This window comes from Pseudochaenichthys georgianus, chromosome 15 (assembly GCF_902827115.2).
Source record: "Pseudochaenichthys georgianus chromosome 15, fPseGeo1.2, whole genome shotgun sequence".
NCBI lineage: Eukaryota > Metazoa > Chordata > Actinopteri > Perciformes > Channichthyidae > Pseudochaenichthys > Pseudochaenichthys georgianus.
In genome coordinates this window covers 173,081-196,209 of record NC_047517.1, presented here as the reverse complement: position 1 = coordinate 196,209, position 23,129 = coordinate 173,081, and the positions used below count along the sequence as shown (strand labels likewise).

The following is a 23,129-nucleotide window of genomic DNA, read 5'->3' as shown; positions in this document are numbered from 1 at the left end:
CACTCGTTTTTTGTTTTTGAATAACCATTTGTGAAAAGAAAATCCAATGACCAAAACATACACTGACCATATAAGGACAGAGAGAGATAGAGAGGAGGTGGGGGAAAGACTGTGGTTGTCAGTAAGAGGAAATGAGACAGAAAGCTGCTCACTCATCTGTCTCACATACAGCTCAGTGAACGATGTCAGTGTATTACTAATACTATTTCATGTCGTATATCTGCTACCTCTAAATCGACAGGAAGCAGGCTAACAGAAACTGCGGGTATCTGTCTCCTCAGGTGTGTTCAGCCTCTATGCCCATATCAGGAACCTGCGCACCTGTGAGCTGACGTCACACGCTGAAAGTACCTGCAGCAACTCGCCCAGCTGCACTCAGTCAGTAACTTCCTTCAGGAGAGGAGACAAAGAAGACACGACGCAAACTCGTCAAGGAATATATTTATTATTTATTACATTGCGAGGAATACTGAAAGCGGAGTACAGGCAGATGGGGACCGCTCAGTTCGCGGTTTTGGGAATTTTAATCGCCGTTTTTCAGGTGAGATTTCCGGCTGTAACTTTATTTAAACTCTTCTACTGCTTCTGCTCATTTCTGTCGATAAATATACTTGGTACATTTTCTTACCATAGGATACTGATAGGACACTATTCGTATGTGTTAAGAACAGTTCGTGTCTTTGGAAATTGTAACGTTAAGTTATTTCGTTTTTTATTCCAGTAAATTATTTTGTATTTGTCACACCACTTGCCGCAGTTCTGCACTGTATTTGACTCAAAGGAGCCAGGTTGTTGGGGGGAGGTAATGGCGAAATTCAATTTAAATTGGTGCTGATTCGACCATTTAACAATGCTGCGAAGCATCTTGTGTAATTTAAAAGCAATATGTTGAGGAGTCTGTCAACCCATTGGGCACAAGCAGCACCAAATCGCCATTTTCGGAGTTGACTCTCACTCTTCCTCCCTGGAGCATTCACGAACGTCACGAAAGTATTCATATAATCATATAATCCATTCTCATTGTGCATCCATGGGTAGGCTAAAGGTAAAACTCATGTAGTGCTGAACATGTCCCATGAACGTGCCGGGCGGCGCGGTCCCGTGGGTTAGATCCGCGTTCATAATGCAGAGGAAAATAACTCTCAGAATAACGTTATTAGCACATTTTACAACTTGAGGACCGAATGTTTTTAATAAGGGCTATACAAATGTTCATACTGGGTAGTTTATTTAGTTTAAAAATGATTCAACGATTTACAGAAGTCTCTTTTAATCAAAGCGAAAAAGTCTTTCCGGGCCCAGCGACTGATACGGAAGTGTAGTAATGCCGTTTGACCACAACGAATATTTTCCTCAGAGTCCGGCGCACTTCCTGGGGGCTTGCCCTGGAGTCGGTAGTGTCTGTCACTACCAAGCCCCCAGGAAGTGCGCCGGAGTCTGATGAGAATATTCGTGCTGGTCAAACGGCGGTACTACACTTCCTTTTGGTTGCTGGGCCCGGAAACACTTTTTCCCATTGACTTACATTGGGAAAGAGTGGTCTGTAACTCGTTGGATAATTTGTTTTAAACTAAATGAACTACCCAGTATGAACACTTGTATAGCCCTTATTAAAAACATTCATTCCTCAAGTTGTAAAATGTGCTAAAAACGTTATTCTGAGAGTTATTTCCCTCTGCATTATGAACGCGCATCTAACCCACGGGACCGCGCTGCCCGGCACGTTCATGTTACGTGTTCATCACTACATGAGTTTCTCTTTACCCATGGATGCACAATAACAACGGACCATATCGCCTTACTGCCCACGGAGCTGTAATAATGGATATATTGCACATGTTTGTTGTAATTCTTCATTTGTAAAATAGTATACTACATGGGCTGTATGATGTAAATCTTGTACCGTAAATGTTGTATTAAATAAAGTTAATATTACTGACGTAGATTAACGTTCCTGTAGCTTCTTATTGCACTTAAAATAGTTGTAGTTACTTGTGGGCTACTTAACATGAATAATCACAGTTACTATCCTTCTACTCCATCACATTTCAACAAGAAATAGGCTATTGTTATTTTAACTCCACCACAGTAATCCATCATCAGCTTTACTTTTTAGATAAAGTTTTAACTCGGAATTGATCATAACAGGCTTCAACATATACATTTTTATATATTACCAAGTGGTTTCATGTACAACCCACACAAGTATCATGCTAAATGAAGCTCTGTTGCTTGGATATCACTAGATCCTGATGTCAGCGTAATATACAAGTACATAACAATTGATGTGTAACTTAGCATAATTTACTAGCTAGCCGCTAGCTGCTAACTGCCGCCTCGTTAATATAAATCCAGTTCCATGCTGTCATGAACGCGCGGTGCTGTTACGTGTACGCAAATTCACGTGCTTAATGTGAACGAGCCTTTTGGGCGGCGTGGTTAAAGTTGCACATTGTCACTACCCGATCCGTCACCCTACCCGATCGGTTCTGCGCATGTGCGAGATGGTCCGGAAGTCCGGACGGCAACCCAAGATGGACACTTGACACAGTGGCTTTTAGCAAAGCTCAAAAAGAAAAACCGAGAGAGATGAGTTATTGTTATTACAACGTGACTTCACTATTATTTAACAACTCTTTTTATTGGGTTCTTTTATTTGGGGTTAAGTACATTGTCAGAATAAGTGAGAAATAGATGTAACTTCTGTTAGACAGCTATCATACTGAATAAATATTTATTGTGGATGTATGCAAAAATGTATGGCATATGGCTGTCTAACAGAAGTTAAATCCATTCCTCACTTACTCTGACAATGTACTTAACCCCAAATAAAAGAACCCAATAAAAAGAGTTGTTAAATAATAGTGAAGTCACGTTGTAATAACAATAACTCATCTCTCTCGGTTTTTCTTTTTGAGCTTTGCTAAAAGCCACTGTGTCAAGTGTCCATCTGGTGTTGCCGTCCGGAGTTCTCCAACATGGCGGACCCTCTCGCACATGCGCAGAACCGATCGGGCAGGGTGACGGATCGGATAGTCACACACATGCTCTATGAGTGCACATACGGGTACTTCTCAGGCATGCCGGGTAATCTGTGACGTTTCGCTCTTTCAAAAGTTGGGCCATTTTGTCATGTGCTAATGAGCAACTCTCATAGGAATGAATGAGGCCCCGCCTCCCACGCTGTATCCAGTTCTTATTATACATCCATGGTCACTATCTATGGTCACTACCCGATCTGCAGCCCAGCCCTGCGCATATGCGGAGAAGGGTCTAGCTGCGGCCGCGGCCAGTACACGGCGGTACACGATAGTACACCTGACACGACACTACGGTGGCTGAGAAGGGTCTAGCTGCGGCCGCGGACAGTGGAGGTTGAACCAAGCCCCCAGGAGTGCGCCGGAGTCTTGTGGCCAAACGGCGGTACTACACTTCCGTTGTGGTCTCTAACTCGTTGGATAATTTTTTTTAAACTAAATAAACTACCCAGTATGAACGTTCCCGGGTAGCAGTTCTCTTCCCTACCTTCAATCTAACCCTTCCCTTCCCCCCATCCTAACCCTAACCACTCCCTACCTTTTTTCCTAATCTTCCTTCCTCCCTCCTAAACCTAAACCCCAAAACCTCTCCTACTGTAAGAAATTAAAATCAATGTTTATACTACATGGGCTGTATGATGTACATCTCGTCAATTCTCTTTTAACGGTGGTGCCTCTCAGCCACCGTAGTGTCGTGTCAGGTGGGCTTGTCATGTACCGCCGTGTACTGGCCGCGGCCGCAGCTAGACCATATTGCATATGCGAGATGGTCCGCCATATTGGACAACTCCGTACGGCAACCCAAGAAGGACACTTGAAACAGTAGCTTTTGGCTAAAGCTCAAAAGGAAAACTCGAGAGAGATGAGTTATTGTTATTACAACGTGACTTCACTATTATTTAACAACTCTTCTTATTGGGTTCTTTTATTTGGGGTTAAGTACATTGTCAGAATAAGTGAGGAATGAATTTAACTTCTGTTAGACAGCCATATGCCATACATGTTTGCATACATTCACAGTAAATATGTATTCAGTATGATAGCTGTCTAACAGAAGTTAAATTCATGTCTCACTTATTCTGACAATGTACTTAAACCCCAAATAAAAGAACCCAATAAAAAGAGTTGTTGTTCTACTTGGGTTGCCGTCTGGAGTTGTCCAATATGGCGGACCATCTCGCACATGCACAGTAGCCTACAGATCGGGTAGTGACACTGCCCATCGATGGGTCTGCCGGCCTCGCCCTGTGCCGTTGATGACGTTGTCTGCAGGTTGAATTCCAGCCCAACATGTCTCAATTGAATTATTTTCATTCACACATTAGTCATTAGTCGTTTTTATATATGAATTGTGATGAAGTAATCATTTCAAGAACAAGTTCACAGTTTACAATTTTGTGAATGATAGATTTAAAAGAATCACATTTTCTTATAACAAGTCCTGTGTGAAGTCCTTCACAGCCATTCTGATGATTATTCAACTGTTACTTGAACCACCTACCAAATATGAAAATGTAAATTTGCTGATAGTGTTTTTTAAAATAAAGAAATATATTTGTCTTTGACCTTTTGATATGATTTTAATAAATGGTTGGACAAAATACACCATTTTAAAGTCCTTACTCACCTGGAGATCTCAGTACTTTTAATGCAATTGGTTGTTTTTACATTGTCTTGTTATATCATAGACCATAGATCAACAAAAATCCCTGATGGAAATATCTGTTAACCCCATGACTGTCATGGGGTTATTTTTTGGGCTGCACATAACGGAGAAACACTTCACAATGAGTCATGACATGACTTTTTAGGACACATCACCGTGGCACTCTATAGTGACCTCAATTATTGTATTAACTGAACCCAGTTTTTGGTCAGCTTCCTGTCCCCAGAGTCAGAACTAAACATAGAGAAGCAGCGTTCAGTTATTATGCTCCAAATATCTGGAACAAACTCCCAGAAACCTGCAGGTCCGCTGCAACTCTTACTAATTTTAAATCCAGGCTGAAGACTTTTCTTTTTGCCGCTGCTTTTAATTGAACTATTCATATCTTAGACTGCACTGTAACTTTTATCCATGTATTTTTTCTTTTAATGTTTATTCCTTAATGTTTATTTTATTAGCTTTTCTTTTTTAATGCTTAATGTCTTTCATTTTTTCTTTTTTGTAAAGCACTTTGAATTGCCTTGCGTTGAAAAGTGCTATATAAATAAACTTGCCTTGGTCAAATGGCATCCCTCAAAGTAGCTGACTAAGTGGAGAGGTTCTTTGTTTGGTTTCTGTTAAAAGGATTCAGTAAGTGTTTTGTTAAAGATGACGTCATTTTCATGCTGCGTTGTAATGGCGATCATCTGAGAATCCTGCCGGACTGTCCGCATGGGAAAACAAATAAAGTACCTGCTACTAAAATTGATTGGAGTTAAGCAGAGCTGCTGAGGAAACGGGGCATACATGTTGTCTACTGTTAATAACAAGGAGTGCCATTTTAAAGTTCCTTAACAAAATCCCACTGAATAACAGTTCTTGTCAGCTACTGTTTTACCCATATTCCATACATCTGGATTTATATTGAATTGAAGTCTGTTTCCTCTCTTAGGCCTCTGTCTTAGTGCCTGCCGAAGAGCCAACATGTGTACCTGGATTCAAGTCAAGCAGGTTCATCTTCAAAGTGTCCACACAGCGCCTGAAGCCACACACACGACTGGGGAAAGGTAGGAACAATCTGTGAAGCTTTCACTGTTTGGTTAACACTTGAAGGGAATTGGGTTGTTTGATTCCCATGGTCAATGGGAACATTTGAACTATAGCATTTGGATCTATAAGTTAAAGCCATGGATAAAACTCCTGAGCTTTACTAACGTGCTCGACTGACTCAGATTAGCTGCTCACATTGTTCTCACTCCCAAACTACCTCAGGTCTCAGCTTGCACCTAACGCTCTTACCTGCAGGTGCAGCAGAGCCCGAGCCGGTTCTGCAGGATGTGCTTTTCAAATAGCGGCTTATGTCTTTGTCTGATTGTGAAATCTTTGCTTGTTTATGACAATGTTCTACAATAATGAACCAGGCTTCTGCTCTGCTCTGGGAGGTTTACGATTGGTTTAACCACAGTTATTTCGACTCCATTGTAAAATATTAATGTAGAAGTAGATTTTTTTTACCAAAAGTCACAACCAGTGTTGTGCTAGTTACTGAAAACCAGTAACTAGTTACCATTACTAGTTACTTCATTTCAAAAGTAACTCAGTTACTTTACTGATTACTTACACCAGAAAGTAATGCGTTACTGTGAAAAGTAACGTTTTAGTTACTTAAAAAAGGGCTCCCATTATATTAATGCCCTTATAGCCTTCATTTCAGTTCTGTTATTGCATTGGAGAATAATACAATCTGTTGATCAACTTGACATGCATTATATGCAATCTGGATAGCATCGATATTAGCTGGCTTTACATTTTTGTATATTCTTTCTCCAGGTAGTTGGAAAAAGTTGTCCGTTCCATATGCCGTGTGCCGCCCGGACATGCTATCATGCTAACTAGCTCCCTGAAAGCGGGTGACTCCACTGTAGCGATAGCCTGCATGTGTTCTACAACATACCGTGCAATCGCTTTATCGACTTCTCCCTGGCGAGCAGTCCCTTGGTTAAAATCCAGCCGCTGTTGCTTCGGTGCAGGTGCAGGTGGAGTGGCGTCGGCTGAGTCTCTGTGGTCTTAGCTGCTAGCTTCGTCCCAGCATGTTGTTTCTGCAGATGTTTTAAGAGATTTGAACGACTGGTTTGGGCAGTAGATAGGATCTTTGACCCGCCAGGACACGACTTACATTTAACTAAAACGTTATTTTCTTTGTGCTCGACAAAAGTGAAATAGTGAGAATATCTCCAGGTGGAGAAACTAGACTTGAGCTCCGCCGCCGCCATGACAGTCTTGTTAGTAAACAACACACACACGCCCACAGCGCGTCTCCGCATGTGACACAGGAAGTATCTAAGTACATTTACTCAAGTACTGTACTTAAGTACAGTTCTCATCTCTGTTCGCCTGGCTGTTGACTATATAAAAAAACTAACGGAGTAACGCACCATGTAGTAACGGTAACTGAGTTACTGAATTTAAAAAGTAATGCGTTAGAGTACTAGTTACTGCCAAAAATAACGGCGTTACAGTAACGCGTTACAGTAACGCGTTAGTCCCAACACTGGTCACAACTGAGAAAAACCAACGACAGCAGTCAAAGTTATCACCACCTTTACTTCACTATACTGCTTATTATCTCTTAGTCACAGCCACTTGGAAAAAGGCCAGCCCCACGATACTGGCTACAGTGCTTCTCAAAGTGTGGTCCGCCGACCACTGGTGGTCCGTGAGCGCCCCTAGTGGTCCGTGAGAATATTGGTAACATTTCACATTTGAAATAAATAAATACATTTAAGTTTTCCGCACTCTCGCGGGACTATCTCCGCAATGGAGCGAGCTTAAGTTTCACTTTCAACTGCATGATATAGCCCAGATAAACACCTTCATCACACGTGTTGCCACTTGTTTGTACCATTTTCAGGCGATTTGTAAAAAACGATGTGTTTCTGGATATTTGTGGAGTTAGGTGGTCCGCGAGTGTTTTTTTATTGGTTAAGTGGTCCTTGGTATGAAAAAGTTTGAGAAACACTGCACTAGAGAATATCCCAGCATGCATTGGGCTAGATGTTGGGGGGTGAGAGCACACGAGTGAGCTGCGCTTTAATTCAAGGTGGCCTTTTGGTTGATCCACGGCCCGAGTTGGGCTTTTCTTTGCCATCACAAGCTTCCTGTAGCAAATCTCGGGTGGAATCTCTTCTTAGTCTTGCTGCGGAAATCAGACCGTGTTATCTGATTTAGTTTTCTCTTTTATTTGATCCTTTTGCTTTCCTTTTAGCATGGCCATCAATAAGTTATAAATACACTCTTCTCTTTAATCCAGTGTCGAGAAAGTGTTTCTTTAGTTGACTTTGTGTAGTTCCTAGAACATCTGCTTTTCTCCATTGCCAGCTCTTGCTATGTTTCTCTGAATGTACTGCATTTGTAACGTATGACCATTTCTCCTGTTTAATTCTAGTGGCCTTCACTGACTGCACAGACCGCACCATCTTTGTCTTCAAAAGTGATGACAGGCATTTCACGGTACAGGGAGACGGCATACTGAAGGTCAGTACACATGGAAGGCTCAATTGCAAAATGTGATCGTCATTGAGATTACAATTTCTAACTATTATGAATTGATATTGTGACAGAATATTTGTATTGAACATTCACATTTTAAATAGCACAGCACTGCTTTAACTTCCTTGTTGTGCTACAATCCTGCGTTTTGCAAAATACAGCAATATTCACAGTCAGGTTTGTAGGCTACATTTAAACGTGATTGCACCAATCTGGTCTTCGATGACGACTGTTGTCTCCCCTCCAGGTGAAAGAACTTGTACATATTCGTGGGAACCAGGATTTCTTCGTCCACACCTGGACCTCTCAAGGACACAAAATTAGTGTTCCTGTCAGAGTATTGCATCATAGCAATCACCATGGAGACCACATACACCACAACCACCAGCACCAGCACCATCACCACCATACTAAAGTGGACCCTGCTAATAAGACTCAGGTAGGATTAGTGACACTATTGAAAAGGTGTTTGAGAATACATTTTTAGTCTTAATAAAACTATTTTCAAAACAATATGTTACACACACACACACACACACACACACACACACACACACACACACACACACACACACACACACACACACACACACACACACACACACACACACACACACACACACACACACACACACACACACACACACACACACACACACACACACACACACACACACACACACACCACCTGTTCATAACAACACTGCCCCTCTGTGGCTGCGTATGAATATGTAGTTATTGTGAGTATTTCCATAGGCATGTCCTTTAAGCCATTTCAGATTGATACTAGGACTACTTATTTGTTTATTAGTGCCTATATTAAACTTCTTAGCCCCTTATGTGTTAATGAAGGCTATAATTACATTTCTCTGCCAATGTTTCTGGTCCTGTGGGACGCTTTGCAATAACCATTGCTGTTTAAAGAGATGATGAGATAAGTATTAGTATAACAGTTCAAACAAACACAAGTCTGTGGCCAAACAGCCTCTGTGCTAAACATGTGCTTGTATTTGCCTTATTTAATGCAATTATCATTTATGTTGCTACCCATTTTCTGAAGTTGATTGTGTGCTTTGTGTATGTCTTCATCTTGTGTGTCAGGTTTCTTTAGCCTGGATGAATAAAGTCATTCTGTCAGAAATGACTTTAAAGTATATAATAGGATATAGTACAAAAGTAACATGATCAGATATGTCTTCATTGTCATGGTAACTTCTCTGTCTCAGCACTTTAGGCTAATGAGTGGAATGTCTGCTGCCAAACAACTGACTATTGTGAGCATGTTCTTTCAGAGTGTCGCCGATCAGCCGGTGCCCATTCTGCATTTCCGCAAAGCTAGTGCAGGGCTGAGGAGGAGGAAGAGAGACTGGGTCATTCCTGTCATCAGTTTCTCGGAGAACGTCAGAGGACCCTTCCCACTGAAAGTCTCTCGGGTAAGAGCAACTCAAGCCCTTCACTCTAATCTGTATGTGAAGTCTCTGTTTCTGTAAAGGAGGGCTCCTTCACGGTCATTCAGTCATCGTCATTCTGCTCCCATTCTGTTTTTCCATTTAATGTCAATTTAAATATAGCTCCAAATGTTCTTGTGGTCGTGTCTCTCCACTGCTCTCAAAACAAAGCCAATGTTACATTAATTCAAACAAAACAATCACCTTGTTTTATTGTACAACAAGTTGCTTTCAGGAAATGAAATGGTATGTGTGTTCTCAGGCGCTCTGTGGCTGATATGACCGTGCCTGTACAGTTGACTGAGGCGGCTGTATCTCAGATGTTAATGCAGTTTAATTCAAACTATTGTGACAATATCTTTGCATTATTGTAACTCGTGTATTCAGCCCTAACTCGGCCGTATTGCTTTTTTTCCAGATCCGATCCAATGCGGACAAGATGAAGAAGATCTTCTACAGCATCACTGGTCCAGGAGCTGATCTGGATCCTGTTGGCCTGTTCACCATGGACCGAGACTCTGGCACTCTGTACCTCACGCAGCCCCTGGACAGAGAGCAGAAGGCTGTATACCAGGCGAGCACATCTTGGGTTTACACACACACACACATCTGGATGTGCTTTCCCTTCAGAATGGATTAGTTTAGAATCTGAATAAACAAAAGAAGTGTAATACTACTACATACAGGTGCATCTCAATAAAGTTGAATTTTGTAAAAATGTAATTAATTGAAATTAAAAGTGAATTATTTCCAGCATTTATTTGTTTTAAACTTTGTGATTACGCCTTAAAGCTAATGAAAACCCAGAAATGTTTGAATATTAGATAAGACTGATACAAAAACTGATTGTTAATACAGAAATGTCGGCCTTCTGAAAAGTATGTTCATGTGTTTGCACTCAGTACTTGGTTGTGCCTCTGTAGCATGAATTGCTGCATCAATGCAACGTGGCATGCAACACTTGAAATAAATCAATATAATACATGAGTTTCACGTTTTGTAAATTGAATTACTCAAATGAATTAACTTTTCCACGATATTCTAATTTATCGATATGCACCTGTACTATTTTTCACTGATGAGACCAATCACAGCCGTTTAGGCTTGTCAAACTTGGTGCTAGGGCTGCTCAATTAACCCTATTTTAATCGCAATTACGATTTTGGCTTGCAACGATTATGAAAACAACAATCGAAATAAAACGATAATTTTGTATTGGTTTTTCAGTTGAATTATACTTACAGTTCAGGGTAATCAACTGTTAAAAACATACTGTTCACATTTTTTAATAAATGGATGTTTTCAAAGTAATCGTGATATCAATTAATGACCCAAATAATCGAGGTTATGATTTTTGCCATAATCAAGCAGCCCTAGTTGCTCGACTCGGGACGTCATTCCATATCATCCTCTATTATCACATCTGAAAACAGTCTCTATGCATGCTCGCCATATGAAATGGATTTCTTTCATATATAGTACTATAATATAAATGTTTTTGTTGTATGCAGTTCCTAGCACACGCGGTAGCAGATGATGCAGGAAAGGGCGAGGAACCAATGGAAATTAATGTGAAAGTGATTGACCAGAACGACAACAAACCTGTTTTCTCCCAAGACACCTACCTGGGGGAAGTGGCTGAGGCCTCGGCAAAAGGTACGTCAGTGATTCCCAACATATGTTTCCAGATGAAACTATGGCTCTCGGCCAGAAAAATAATTGTCTCAAGAATGTTTTGGTTTCTAAATCTACCTGTGCATGATGCATAATAGTAGTTAGTAGGGATGTAACGATATACCGAATATCGTGGTATCGCGGTAAATAAACGTCCCAATACCGTCGTGAGACTGACAAAATCTACTGCGATTTTTAAAAAACTTTTTTTTTTTAAACACTTTTTTTAGTTTTAAACCTTTACTTAACCAGACGGTCCCATTGAGATCATCGATCTCTTTTTCAAGAGAGACATCGTATTTACAGGGCTACATTTACACGCTTGGAGACATTGACCACTACCAACAGTATATGTATATCTCTGTCAATAAGCCTCTGTAAACACCGTATTGTTGTTGAAGAGGTGGAGACCCACTGCTGTCCCCCATGGCCAAAGCATGTCTCTGACGGACAGGATCGTAAAATGTCCGTCATAATCCCTTATTACTCGTCGGGTCTGAACAGTTCACAAGAGAGCACTTTTGTAACAGGGAGTGAACTATAGGGACATGAGGCCTGGCTAGAATGGGTGTTCTGTTTGGTATTTTGAGCAAAACAATTCATAGACATGTTTTTTAATATATTTGTATATATCTGAGACCTATGCTATTGCCTAAAAATAGCATGATAGGTGACTTTTGAATAAAGTGTTCTGCGAACTTTGAAGAAACCTCTGAACATTATTTGCACTCTTCTCTTTTCAGGTTTAGAGGTGATCAAGGTTGTTGCCACCGATGCTGATGAGCCACTGACTGACAACTCGGATATCCTCTACAGAATTATAGACCAGGAGCCAAAACTGCCCGCACACAACCTGTTTGAAATCAACCCCCAGAACGGAGTCATCAGAGTCAATGCCGGTGGGCTAGACAGAGAGGTGAGACCTCTAAAACCAATGTCACCTGTCTTAGTGTGCTTTCACATGTAACCTTTTGAAATCACCTTTATTTCAGACAAACTAGTGTTATTTGGTTTAAGTACAATGGTTTAAATAAAGCTTGGGTGGGATTTTTTTTGAATGACATTTCACTGAAGTTATCTTGTGGCTATAAACTGCTTTTGTAGTTGGAAAGAGAAATGCCCCCAAACAGGGTCTGAGGCATTCTTTCTACTTTTTCCTGTAATGTTATCCTATGGTCGCTTGCCCCCCCGCCCTTGTTCTCACCATGGCCATTATTGAACTCCATTTTGATCAAAACTCCACATCTGTATAGCTTCTCGACTGCATCTTGTACTGTTGCCACGCTAACGCAGCGACACATCTGTCTCTGCTGAGGCTAATGCGATTATACTAGACATTTGTACTTGAAGCTTTTTAATGGGTTCTTTGAAATGAGAGCAAATCATGTAAGGCTTCCAGTTGAGTTAAACTCCACGCGTCTCTTTGAACAGAAATACCCAAAGTACACTCTGGTTGTACAAGCCACTGACATGAGGGGAGTAGGCTTAAACGGAGAAACCAAAGTAATCCTTACTGTGACAGACAGCAACGACATCGCTCCGGTCTTCACTCAGCCATTGGTAAGTACGACATCCTTGTGACTGGAATGATGTCTGTCAAGCTCGTGGCTGGCAATTTCATTAGGTAGTGGTTTCAAACTGATGTGTTGATGTATGACAGCTCCAGTTTATAGACGGTCAATGACAGGTTTCCTGCGGAAACCTTTTTGGTGATGTCAAAGATTATTAGTAATAAAGACTGCTAATGTTCCTTTTAGTAGCAGTTCTTGTAGGATCGGAGCTCAGTATGGGTCCTGGAAGTTTATTATTGACATTATTAGCAGAAGATCCCATAGCTTCACAGGGAAGTACTGAACTAAAGTGCATGAAGAGGATGGACCTTTTTATTGAGGAATTCAGTTTTGTATACATGCAAATGCTTCTTATATAGGTACATACAAATACACAGTTATGTATTTTGTGCGCACATACAAATACACACAGTTGTACATACACACATGCATTGAGAGGCAGCCAGTCAACCCCTGTGGGGTTAGGTGCCTTGCTCAAGGGCACCTCGGCAGTGGCCCAGCAGGTGAACTGGCTCCTCTCCAGAACCAGTCCACACTCCGTATTGTTTTGGTTGTGAACCGGCGCCCCTTCGATCCAAAGTCCAAGTCCCTACAGACTGAGCCACTGCCGCCCGTTATGAAAGCGGATCATAAAAACACCACGCATTCAAAAGATCTTGGTCTTCATTATGTGTTTCACTTCTTTCTGCCCCTCCTCCATTCCCCACAGTATGAGGCATCAGTAGCTGAAAATAAAGCGGACACTCTGGTCGTCACCATGTCAGTAACCGACGGAGACGAGCCACATTCCCCAGCCTGGAACGCCAAGTTCACCATCGTGGATGGTGATCCCGGAGGACTTTTCACAGTGAAAACAGGAACCAACAAGCTGGAAGGAATCATCTCGACTGTCAAGGTAGGAAGGAAACTAATATTGTGCATTCTCGCCGAATTCATAAAGTTTAGTGATTTTTACAATAAATGTATTGTTCTATAGTTGGTTTGCATGAGCCTGCTCTGTTTGTCAGATAACGAGTAAAACAGGTACCTTTGGGTTGGACCGCAGTGAGAGCTGTGATGAACTGTGCTTTTGATCTTCCATCCAACCAGGGGCTGGACTTTGAGAAGAGTGGCACGCACACTCTGATGGTTGCCGTGGAGAATGAGGTTCCTTTTGCCACTCCTCTGCCCACTGCCACGGCCACAGTGGTGGTGACAGTGGAGGATGTCAATGAAGCTCCAATCTTTGATCCAATGGAGAAGCATGTGACTAAACGGGAAGACCTTGAGGTTGACGCTCAGGTGGTGCAGTACACCGCCTCTGACCCAGACTATGCCCGAAAACAGAAAGTCATGTAAGAACAAAATGTACCGTGTTATAACATTTCCTGTTCTTAAACAAGCTTAAGCTGATCCCTTGACTCTCACCTCAGAAAGGCAACAGAGGGATGTATTCATCCCCAACAGCCTGAGCCTGCTGATGGTGACTGCACGTCTTGATCAGACAAGCAACCATGCAGATGGTGGTGCCAAAGCTCTCAGGACAATTATGGGAATTGATAATCTAATGTTATGAATATACAGATTGGAGTTTTATTGTTTGTCGCTGATGCAATTATTCTTAACTTTATAGAAACTAGGGTGCAGAAAAGATTTACTTAATTTGAACATGTTTCTTTGTAAATGAAGTAAATAAAAATTCATTTGTTTAATTTTTTTTCAACATATTAGAGTTGAGATATGATTTGCCGTGGGATTAAATGCAATGTTTCTTTGAGTAAGATGTTGATCCTGCTTAAATGGAAGCCGTGCATGGTGTTTCTGCTGGCTGCTCCTCCAGCTGCTAGAAAGCACCTTCACTTACATCTCATGCTAACTCGCTAGCTCGACACATAGTTCCTGTTCCATCCTATGAGTAGCTTGATATCCTTTTCATCTTCTTGCTTTGAGATCATCTAGATAATTCAGTTTACAGTAGGTAATGATGCATCAAAGATTGTTCATTTCTGATATCTCGATGTTTCATTCAATTATCTTAAATCTTAAATAATCCTATATGTTTTAGTTTGTTAATGAGCAGCCAAATATCTAAGCAACACTTAGGGGAACGGTGACGCCCCAAGTTAAAACATGATATTGGTGAGCTGACTTGCATAATATTAGCATGTTGTTTTGTTTATGTGCAGGTATAGAATAATTAGAGACCCCGCTGGCTGGCTGAGCGTGGCCAAAGACACAGGCCTGATCAAAGTAAAAAACCCCATGGACAGAGAGTCCCTCTTCGTCAAGGACAACAAATACACCGTTCTCATTGGTGCATATGACAATGGTAGGTGGCAGTCAGGACCTGCAGCTGTATATGCTTGCCTGCACTGGTTTAAAACAAATGTGGCTCTATCTCACGGTGATGTTTAAGCTTCTCTAAAATGAAGATGTTGTCCTGATGTTAATGTGTATGTCTGTCACCGCTCCAGATGAAGTCCCAGCCACAGGAACTGGCACTCTCATTATTCAGCTCGACGATGTTAATGACAATGCCCCCACCATTACCGAACGTCTAATCAGGGTACGTGTCCTTTCCCAAGTGCTAAACCTTTTTCCTATTTATTTTTAATAATAATTGTATTAATTTTTCCATTTAAGAAAATGATAAAATGTTCTTGCTTTAGGACTTTTTTTCTAACGGGATTCCTTGTGTTTTCTCAGCTGTGTAACAAGGAACCGGCCTCCCACCTGCTGGCGGTGACGGATAAAGACGGACCAGGCTTCACTGCTCCGTACAGCGTCTCTCTACAGGGCCTGTCCAATAGCAACTGGACCGCTAGGATGAATGCATCAAGTATGTACACTTTTAAATCACAACTGAATGGTTGTTTTCCACATGATCAAACACAAATGGCTAGTCCCAGGAAAAGCCTATAGGCCAGGGTCGCCAACCTTTTTTTAGGATGAGAGCTACTTTCAAAAAATAAAACAAGTCGTGGGCTACTTTTACTCTTTTTTTTGTTTTTTGCAGTGTATATATTTAGCACATTTTAACATTATGATATGCTGACCTTTAACCTTAGTGTGCTGTTTGGGTCTGTGGGACCCGTTTCCAGTGTTTACTAAAAGAAAATGTATGCAATTTAATTATTTTAACCCGCTTTATTTGGGGGGGGGGGGACCTCCCATTCTCTAGGGGGGTCCAGGGGCATGCACCCCCGGGAAGATTTGTTTTTAAATGTTGAAGTTAAAAGCATCAATCTGGTGCACTTTGAGCACAACATGAATTGATGGATACAGTTCTCAACACTCTATGAAAGGGAGCTGTATACGTTTCAATAATCAAAACATCTTTAGAATATGATCACAACCAACAACAAATCATTTAAACTTGTTTATTCTTATCTTATGTTACGTACAGCATTCTTTCTTTTTATTTATGCATATTTTACTAATCACTCCCCTTTTAAACTGTTTTTTGTACTGTCCTATAGTACGCACTGGAATGATTTCTTACTTTATCTTTAATAGATAAAGGCTATCTCTCTCGCTCTCTCACTCACGCTCACAGAGGCTGTGTGCTCCTCCGTGGCGATGACGGCTTGCGGTAAAATAAATAAATATTAAACATATTTGTAAAGTGGGGGGACACAAATGGGATTTCGAAAAGTGGGGGGGACATGTCCCCCCTGTCCCCAGTGGAGATTACGCCATGCGTGTGTGTGCGTCAAGTGCAATAAATAAATATGCAAGTTGCAACACACGGAGTAAAGCTCTGGCCCTCATGTGCTGCATAGGCTGCACGACTCGGCTGTTCAATGGGGCTGATGTGTAGATTCTGCCAGAAGGAAAGGTCACACTCCTTATGAAGCGGGGAGCTGCCGCTCCACATTGCTTTTCTTCCCGACTGCAACGCTGGTCCCGCAAATCAAGCAAGAACGTGATTGGTCGATATTCATTGTGGGGGTGGATGGAGGAGGGGTGTTGGATAGATATAGAGTTGAAAAATGGCAATTATATAATGTGTGCTAAAGTGTTTTTTGTGAAAATATTGTTGGAATTTGACAAAATAACAAAGTGTGAGAGTCTATAACATAAATGTCCCTTTGTCTCTCTTTGTTGCAGAAACGGGCATACTCCTGCATTTGGCCACAGAGCTGCCCAGTGGAGACTACACTGTGGTCCTGAGGTTGGCAGACAACCAGGGCTTGGAGCAGGACAGCACGGTTCAGGCCGAAGTGTGTGACTGCACCGGAGAGGAAGTGGTCTGCAAACGCCGTGTGGCAGGGGACCCTGACTTGCCTGTCATTCTGGGAATACTGGGAGGCATCCTGCTGCTGCTCAGTAAGTCTCATATGAGATTAGTGTTTTGTCATAACTCCAGGAACGGTAGTTTTCATAAACACATCTACAGTTGCAATGGAAATTATTCAACCCCCACTGCACATTAGGTTTATTGGAAAGATATATACAATTTCTCAAAAAAAAGAAAGAAATGTCCTTAAAATGTTTTACCCTGCATTGGGAGTTGTGTAGAGAGAAGACGATTGAAAAGTTATGTGTATCATTTCTGTATGGCCAACATGTGTAGCTGTTGTGGAGTGCTACCTGGTCTGGGCTGCTTTTCTAAAGTTTCTGCAGAGAGCAATTTAATAATATAACATTGCTTTGTAACCATGGAGCTCTATGGTCAGAGGAGGAAGAGTGGGTTGTTGGTACACACAGAATACTAATGGTGCTGTTCCACTGCAGCGCGTAGCACTGTTTGAGCGGCCGGGCCAACCCGGACCCCTTTTTTTTGCTTTTCCACTAGGGGTAGTTCCGGCTCAGCGCTACTCGTTCACCTTTTTTCTGGCCCTCCAAAATCGAGGTTCTTACCGGGCCAACAACCGGGCTGAATATGCTAAACTAGTGACGTAAACACTCGACTGCTGATTGGTCAGAGAATCGCTGGCAAGGGGGCGACAACTACAACAACATGAACATATTTGACCGTGATTTAATTGTAATACACATTTCAAAATGATGCTGAAGTAACAACATACTGATACAAGTCTGCAGGCAGACGGCAGGAGAAGAACCTTGTAAAATGCGTGGAGACGGGACTAAGGTGTAAGGTGGACTATCGGACATTCAAAATGCAGGGTATTTTCCCCCAAGTCTCCGTCTTGTCTGTTAAAATGCATCTTACGTTTCTAACTTGCAATATCATTATTTCCGCTCTCTTCACTCCAGAAGAGCGATCTCCCTGTGTCTCTGTGTGTGGGGGCGGGGCCTAACAGACACTCTGCAGCGGCACACAGATCTGCGTTCAGAAGTATAGAGACGCTCTACAAGGCTCGATGTGGACAATGCTCGTTTGCCATTAGTGTGAGCGCGTTGACGCGAGTGGAGTAGTCTGTCCAAACAGCCGGCCAAAAGGCGTCATATTCAGTCGGAGAAATGCACCATTTTCCACTTCCTTAACTCGTAGCTCTGTTGCCCCAATTACGAGTAACGTTATCACATCAGGTGTGCAGAGGTGGGAGAAGTACTCAGATCTTGTAGTTAAGTAAAAAAATACCAGTGTAGGAAGAGTTCCTCAAGTAAAAGTATGATCATCTAAATATAGTGAAAGTAGCGACAGTAAAAGTAGTCGTTGTGCAGATTGGTCCATCTCAGAATAATATATATATATGTTTTATAATGATTGATCATGAAAGTGTTCTCAGAGCTGGTGGAGGTGCAGCTAGTCTGAAGTACTTTGTAGACTGCAGGGTAGCTGGTGGAGGTGCAGCTAGTCTGAAGTACTTTGTAGACTGCAGGTAGCTGGTGAAGGTGCAGCTAGTCTGAAGTACTTTGTAGACTGCAGGGTAGCTGGTGAAGGTGCAGCTAGTCTGAAGTACTTTGTAGACTGCAGGTAGCTGGTGAAGGTGCAGCTAGTCTGAAGTACTTTGTAGACTGCAGGGTAGCTGGTGGATTTACTCCAGGTGGAACTAAAGTCTGATTCAACACTTGCTTATATTTCACATCATTCATCTGTGAAGTAACTAAAGGTATTAAATACATGTAGTGGAGTAGAAGTACACCATTTACCTCTGAACTGTAGTGGAGTAGAAGTACACCATGTACCTCTGAACTGTAGTGGAGTAGAAGTACACCATGTACCTCTGAACTGTAGTGGAGTAGAAGTACACCATGTACCTCTGAACTGTAGTGGAGTAGAAGTACACCATGTACCTCTGAACTGTAGTGGAGTAGAAGTACACCATGTACCTCTGAACTGTAGTGGAGTAGAAGTACACCATGTACCTCTGAACTGTAGAGGAGCAGAAGTACACCATGTACCTCTGAACTGTAGTGGAGTAGAAGTACACAGAAAAACATTTAAATACTCCAGTAAAGTAAAAGTACCTCAACATTTTACTCAAGTACAGTACAATATGTTAACATAATTATATATATTTCACATTTAAATAAAGCAATTAATTCGGTTAACAATTTGTTAGTTTTTCCCTTTAAAAATAACAAAAAGTAAATACAAGAATACCGTTAAAGTACCGGATCGATCAGCAGTATCGATAAGACTAGTAGTACTGTAAAAAAGACGTAACGATACCCATCCCTAGACATTACACAAGTAAAGTGTTAAGAGAGTGAAATGTTGCTTTACGTATTTCAACACTTGATGCGGTCGCTTTGACTCCACTGTCAGAAACCTGTAACTGAATTGGTTTAAAGAGGAAACATTTGACTAAAATGTCATTTTTCATCGACTAAAACTATGAAGGATAGAAATTACTAAAATTGTGACTAAAACTAATAACCATTTTCGTGTTGAGACTAAATCAAAAACAGCTGCTAAAAGTAAAACTGCCACGCCGTGCGAGGTGCTGCAGTGGGAAGGCGCCACAAACGGCATGTCTCCTTCTTAAACGTCTGAGCCGTATGGTGGTGTAATGTGTTCTGCTGTGGGGTAATTGTGTGTGCGCTGTGGTTCCAGTGCTGGTGTTGCTGCTGCTTCTGTTTGCGAGACGGAGAGGAGGCGAGCAGAAGGAACCGTTACTGCAGGACGACGACATCCGAGACAACATCTATTACTACGATGAAGAGGGAGGCGGAGAGGACGATCAGGTAAATGAAGACGTCGGGTCCAATAAAGGAAGTCATGTAAAAAGGACAATACGTCACCCTGAAAAGTATTACTTATAATAATATAATCAACATTCACACTGTGTATTCCTTTACACTTTACTCTATATGTCGTTTTGCATACATTTGCCACGTCATGGTATATAACTGCCGCAGCACTGGCGTCTGACGGTTGGGTAGAATCCAGCATGTTCCATCTAAACATATAAATAAGTTTATTATGAAAGCTTCATTATCTTTGGTTCAAACCCCTCCCTGTGCCCCCCCCCCCCCAGGACTATGATCTGGGTGTTCTCCACCGCGGTCTAGACAACCGGCCCGACGTCATCAGAGACGACGTGCTGCCGAACTTCATGCCGGCTCCTCTGTACCGGCCCCGCCCCGCCAACCCAGATGAAATCGGAAACTTCATCGTGGATGTGAGTCTAGCATTCAAGCTCTTTCCCCCCTGCTCCACGCTCGGCCTCCTTCCCCCAGTAGCACCACACCGCCACCTGGTGGAGGCCGGCGTGGGTCGCTGTCGATGACCCATTTCAAAAAGATATTTTATTATTGAAACTGAGTTGGGCAGCTATAATGATACCGTGACGGTATGAAGTAATGTCTGCGTGGGAAACCCTGCTGCTTTTATGAATCAGTGTTGGATGGGGAAAGCACATGTCCGTTTGAAATGAGGACGATATTACCACATTTCTAATTCTAGATTCTGATCTCGAGCATTGTCTTTCTTCCAAATGATGGGTCCTTTCACAGCAGGGTTTTTCGTATATGGTTTGACAATTGTTGCATCATCCTCTATTCTTTAATCGTTCCTTGCATAACGGTGCTATAAATACATAAATAAATTATAATAAGTTCTGTTAACAGTACATTGCATTTAGCTGACGCTTTTATCCAAAGAGACTTACAATGAGTGCGTTCGACCAACAAGATACAAGCTTGAAGAAAACAGAATCATAAAGTACACCAGGCTTCATAGAGCCAAGCGTTTCAAGTGCTACTCAACTGGCTTTAGGTGAGCCAGTCCTTTTTTAAATGACCTCATGTGTCCTCTGCTCCTCTCAGAACCTGAAGGCCGCCGACAACGACCCCACTGCCCCCCCCTACGACTCCCTACTGGTATTTGACTATGAGGGAGGCGGATCGGACGCGGGAAGCCTCTCCTCCTTGAACTCGTCGAGCAGCGGGGATCAGGACTACGACTGCCTCAGTGACTGGGGGCCCCGCTTCAAGAAGCTGGCCGACATGTACGGAGGAGGAGAAGATGATGATATGCTGTAAACTGATGATAGGGATAGGTGGATGCACATATGGCTCTGTGAATGTAAAATTGATGTAACCATGAACTGATAAATGACTGCGCCCCAGGGAAAGAGCAGCCCACAGATGTTCCTCTGTGGGGAGGCGGAGCAGTCCTGTCCAGCCGCTGCTCAGGAGCCGAAGGATGACTTTCTTTTTCTAAACATGAGTTCCCCGTTTCGAACCATTGGGCTCGCGCCGCCCGTCTGTGGGATCCCTGTTTAGTTCTAGCCTTTAGACCAACTGCTTTTTGTTTCTTTCTGTTCTTTGAATCCTGGAGCCACGTCACCAGTCTCCATGTTCCTTTCTGGATGTTTCTGCCCGTGTGGTCGCTGCCTGATGACACTGGACACGTACACCGATGCTTGCATTTGCGCTGGTAATGTTTCTATAATTGTGGCATGTATGGTACTTAATATCTTTCCCGTTTTTTATTTAATTTTTATGGAGTTGGTACTGATTCAGTGAAATTGCATTGTTGTGTTTGAGGAATGAAATCAAATGATCAGGGGGAACCCAGGTAGCAGCCCGCGCCACATAACCCTGTAGGGGTGCGCTCAATGAGTTCTAAATAAATGCTTTTTAAAATGTCTGTTCAGTTGACATCTTTATTACTTTGAAATGTCAACACACTTTGCTGTAACCTCCAATGTTACTTTATTGCAAACGCTTTGTTATTTGAATTTTTTTATAAAGTTATCTTAATACAATGGATTTGTGAATGTTCTTTTGTTTCACGGATGGAAATGAATCTTTCACTAAAACGCATCCAACATTCTTAATGTACACCGAAGCAGCAGTGGTTCTTCACTTCTCTTGTGAGATGAGCATACTAGACTTTTCTTCAATGAATTCCTTTGAGAACGCAGTTCAAACGGCTGCACAGCACTTCCGTGTTCACTTCAACCCAGATGTGTCCGTCTGTTAATGATGAGCTCGCTGGCAGACCCCAGCGAGCCGAGCAACGGCAGAGCTCCAGGTTCCTCTCCAGCTAGTGGTACAATGTACAGCTCACTAACCTGGGTGGGCCTGCCTTCAGCCACAGCCCTCGCCTCGGGCAGGACGTATGAAACTGGCTTTACAAATGTTTTCTTATTTTTGACAACATGCTTGAAATGTAAAAGTTTTGCAACTAAAACAGTTCAGGAAAATGTTTTAGATACAGTAGCTAAAGAGAATCGTATGAAAATCACTCTTAATGTAACTTACTTAAAATAAAACATTTACAAATCCGTACCTGTAGAACAAGAGAATCAAATACAGAGTAAGAATGCTTCATAAAAGGCCACACATTGCTCATGGCAATGTAATGTTTATAATTAATGTAATTTTAAACCATCCACCTCAAAATCCAAACCAACATGTCTCTCATGTCAGAGCCACCTGCTGGTGAAGATCTCTTCATGCCACCCTCACCTGACGTGTGTGCACGTGAAGGTGGAAGCTTAACACAGGTTCTACTTGTACTTTCCTAAAGCTTTGTTTACTGGAAAGAATGCACGAGTAAGATTCTAGTTGCTGAAAATAAATGTATACACAATTCAAATGAGTGTAACTGCAGTAAGGTAGATAGATTTACAAATCTAAATTTCCTTTGAAGTCTTGATGGAAGTATGAATAAAAGGAACCGTGTAAGGGTCCTTTGAACTTGATCCTGGCTCCTATATTATATGGTTTCAATGTTCTGGCTTTCATTCATTTAATACAAATAAATGATTAAGTGGCATCTACTATTTTTTTATCACCATTATGAATGAATCCTGGTGTAGTGTTGGCGTGGGACCTCAGCTGATGTCCTCTCGTGCAGACT

The 23,129-nt window shown here is 42.0% G+C and overlaps 1 protein-coding gene across 1 annotated transcript; it reads left to right on the top strand.

Moving 5' to 3' along the window:
* The first annotated feature begins 151 nt into the window (after nt 1-151).
* Nucleotides 152-22,031, top strand: cdh1 (cadherin 1, type 1, E-cadherin (epithelial)). The gene is made up of 18 exons (XM_034100955.2): nt 152-541; nt 5,636-5,750; nt 8,129-8,217; nt 8,480-8,671; nt 9,525-9,665; nt 10,099-10,254; nt 11,192-11,336; nt 12,098-12,270; nt 12,786-12,914; nt 13,635-13,820; nt 14,015-14,259; nt 15,091-15,233; nt 15,379-15,470; nt 15,611-15,743; nt 17,015-17,233; nt 19,872-20,002; nt 20,296-20,439; nt 21,086-22,031. The coding sequence occupies exons 1-18, from the start codon at nt 491-493 to the stop codon at nt 21,299-21,301; spliced, it is 2,700 nt and encodes an 899-aa protein (XP_033956846.1). The 5' UTR covers nt 152-490; the 3' UTR covers nt 21,302-22,031.
* The last annotated feature ends 1,098 nt before the right edge of the window (nt 22,032-23,129 follow it).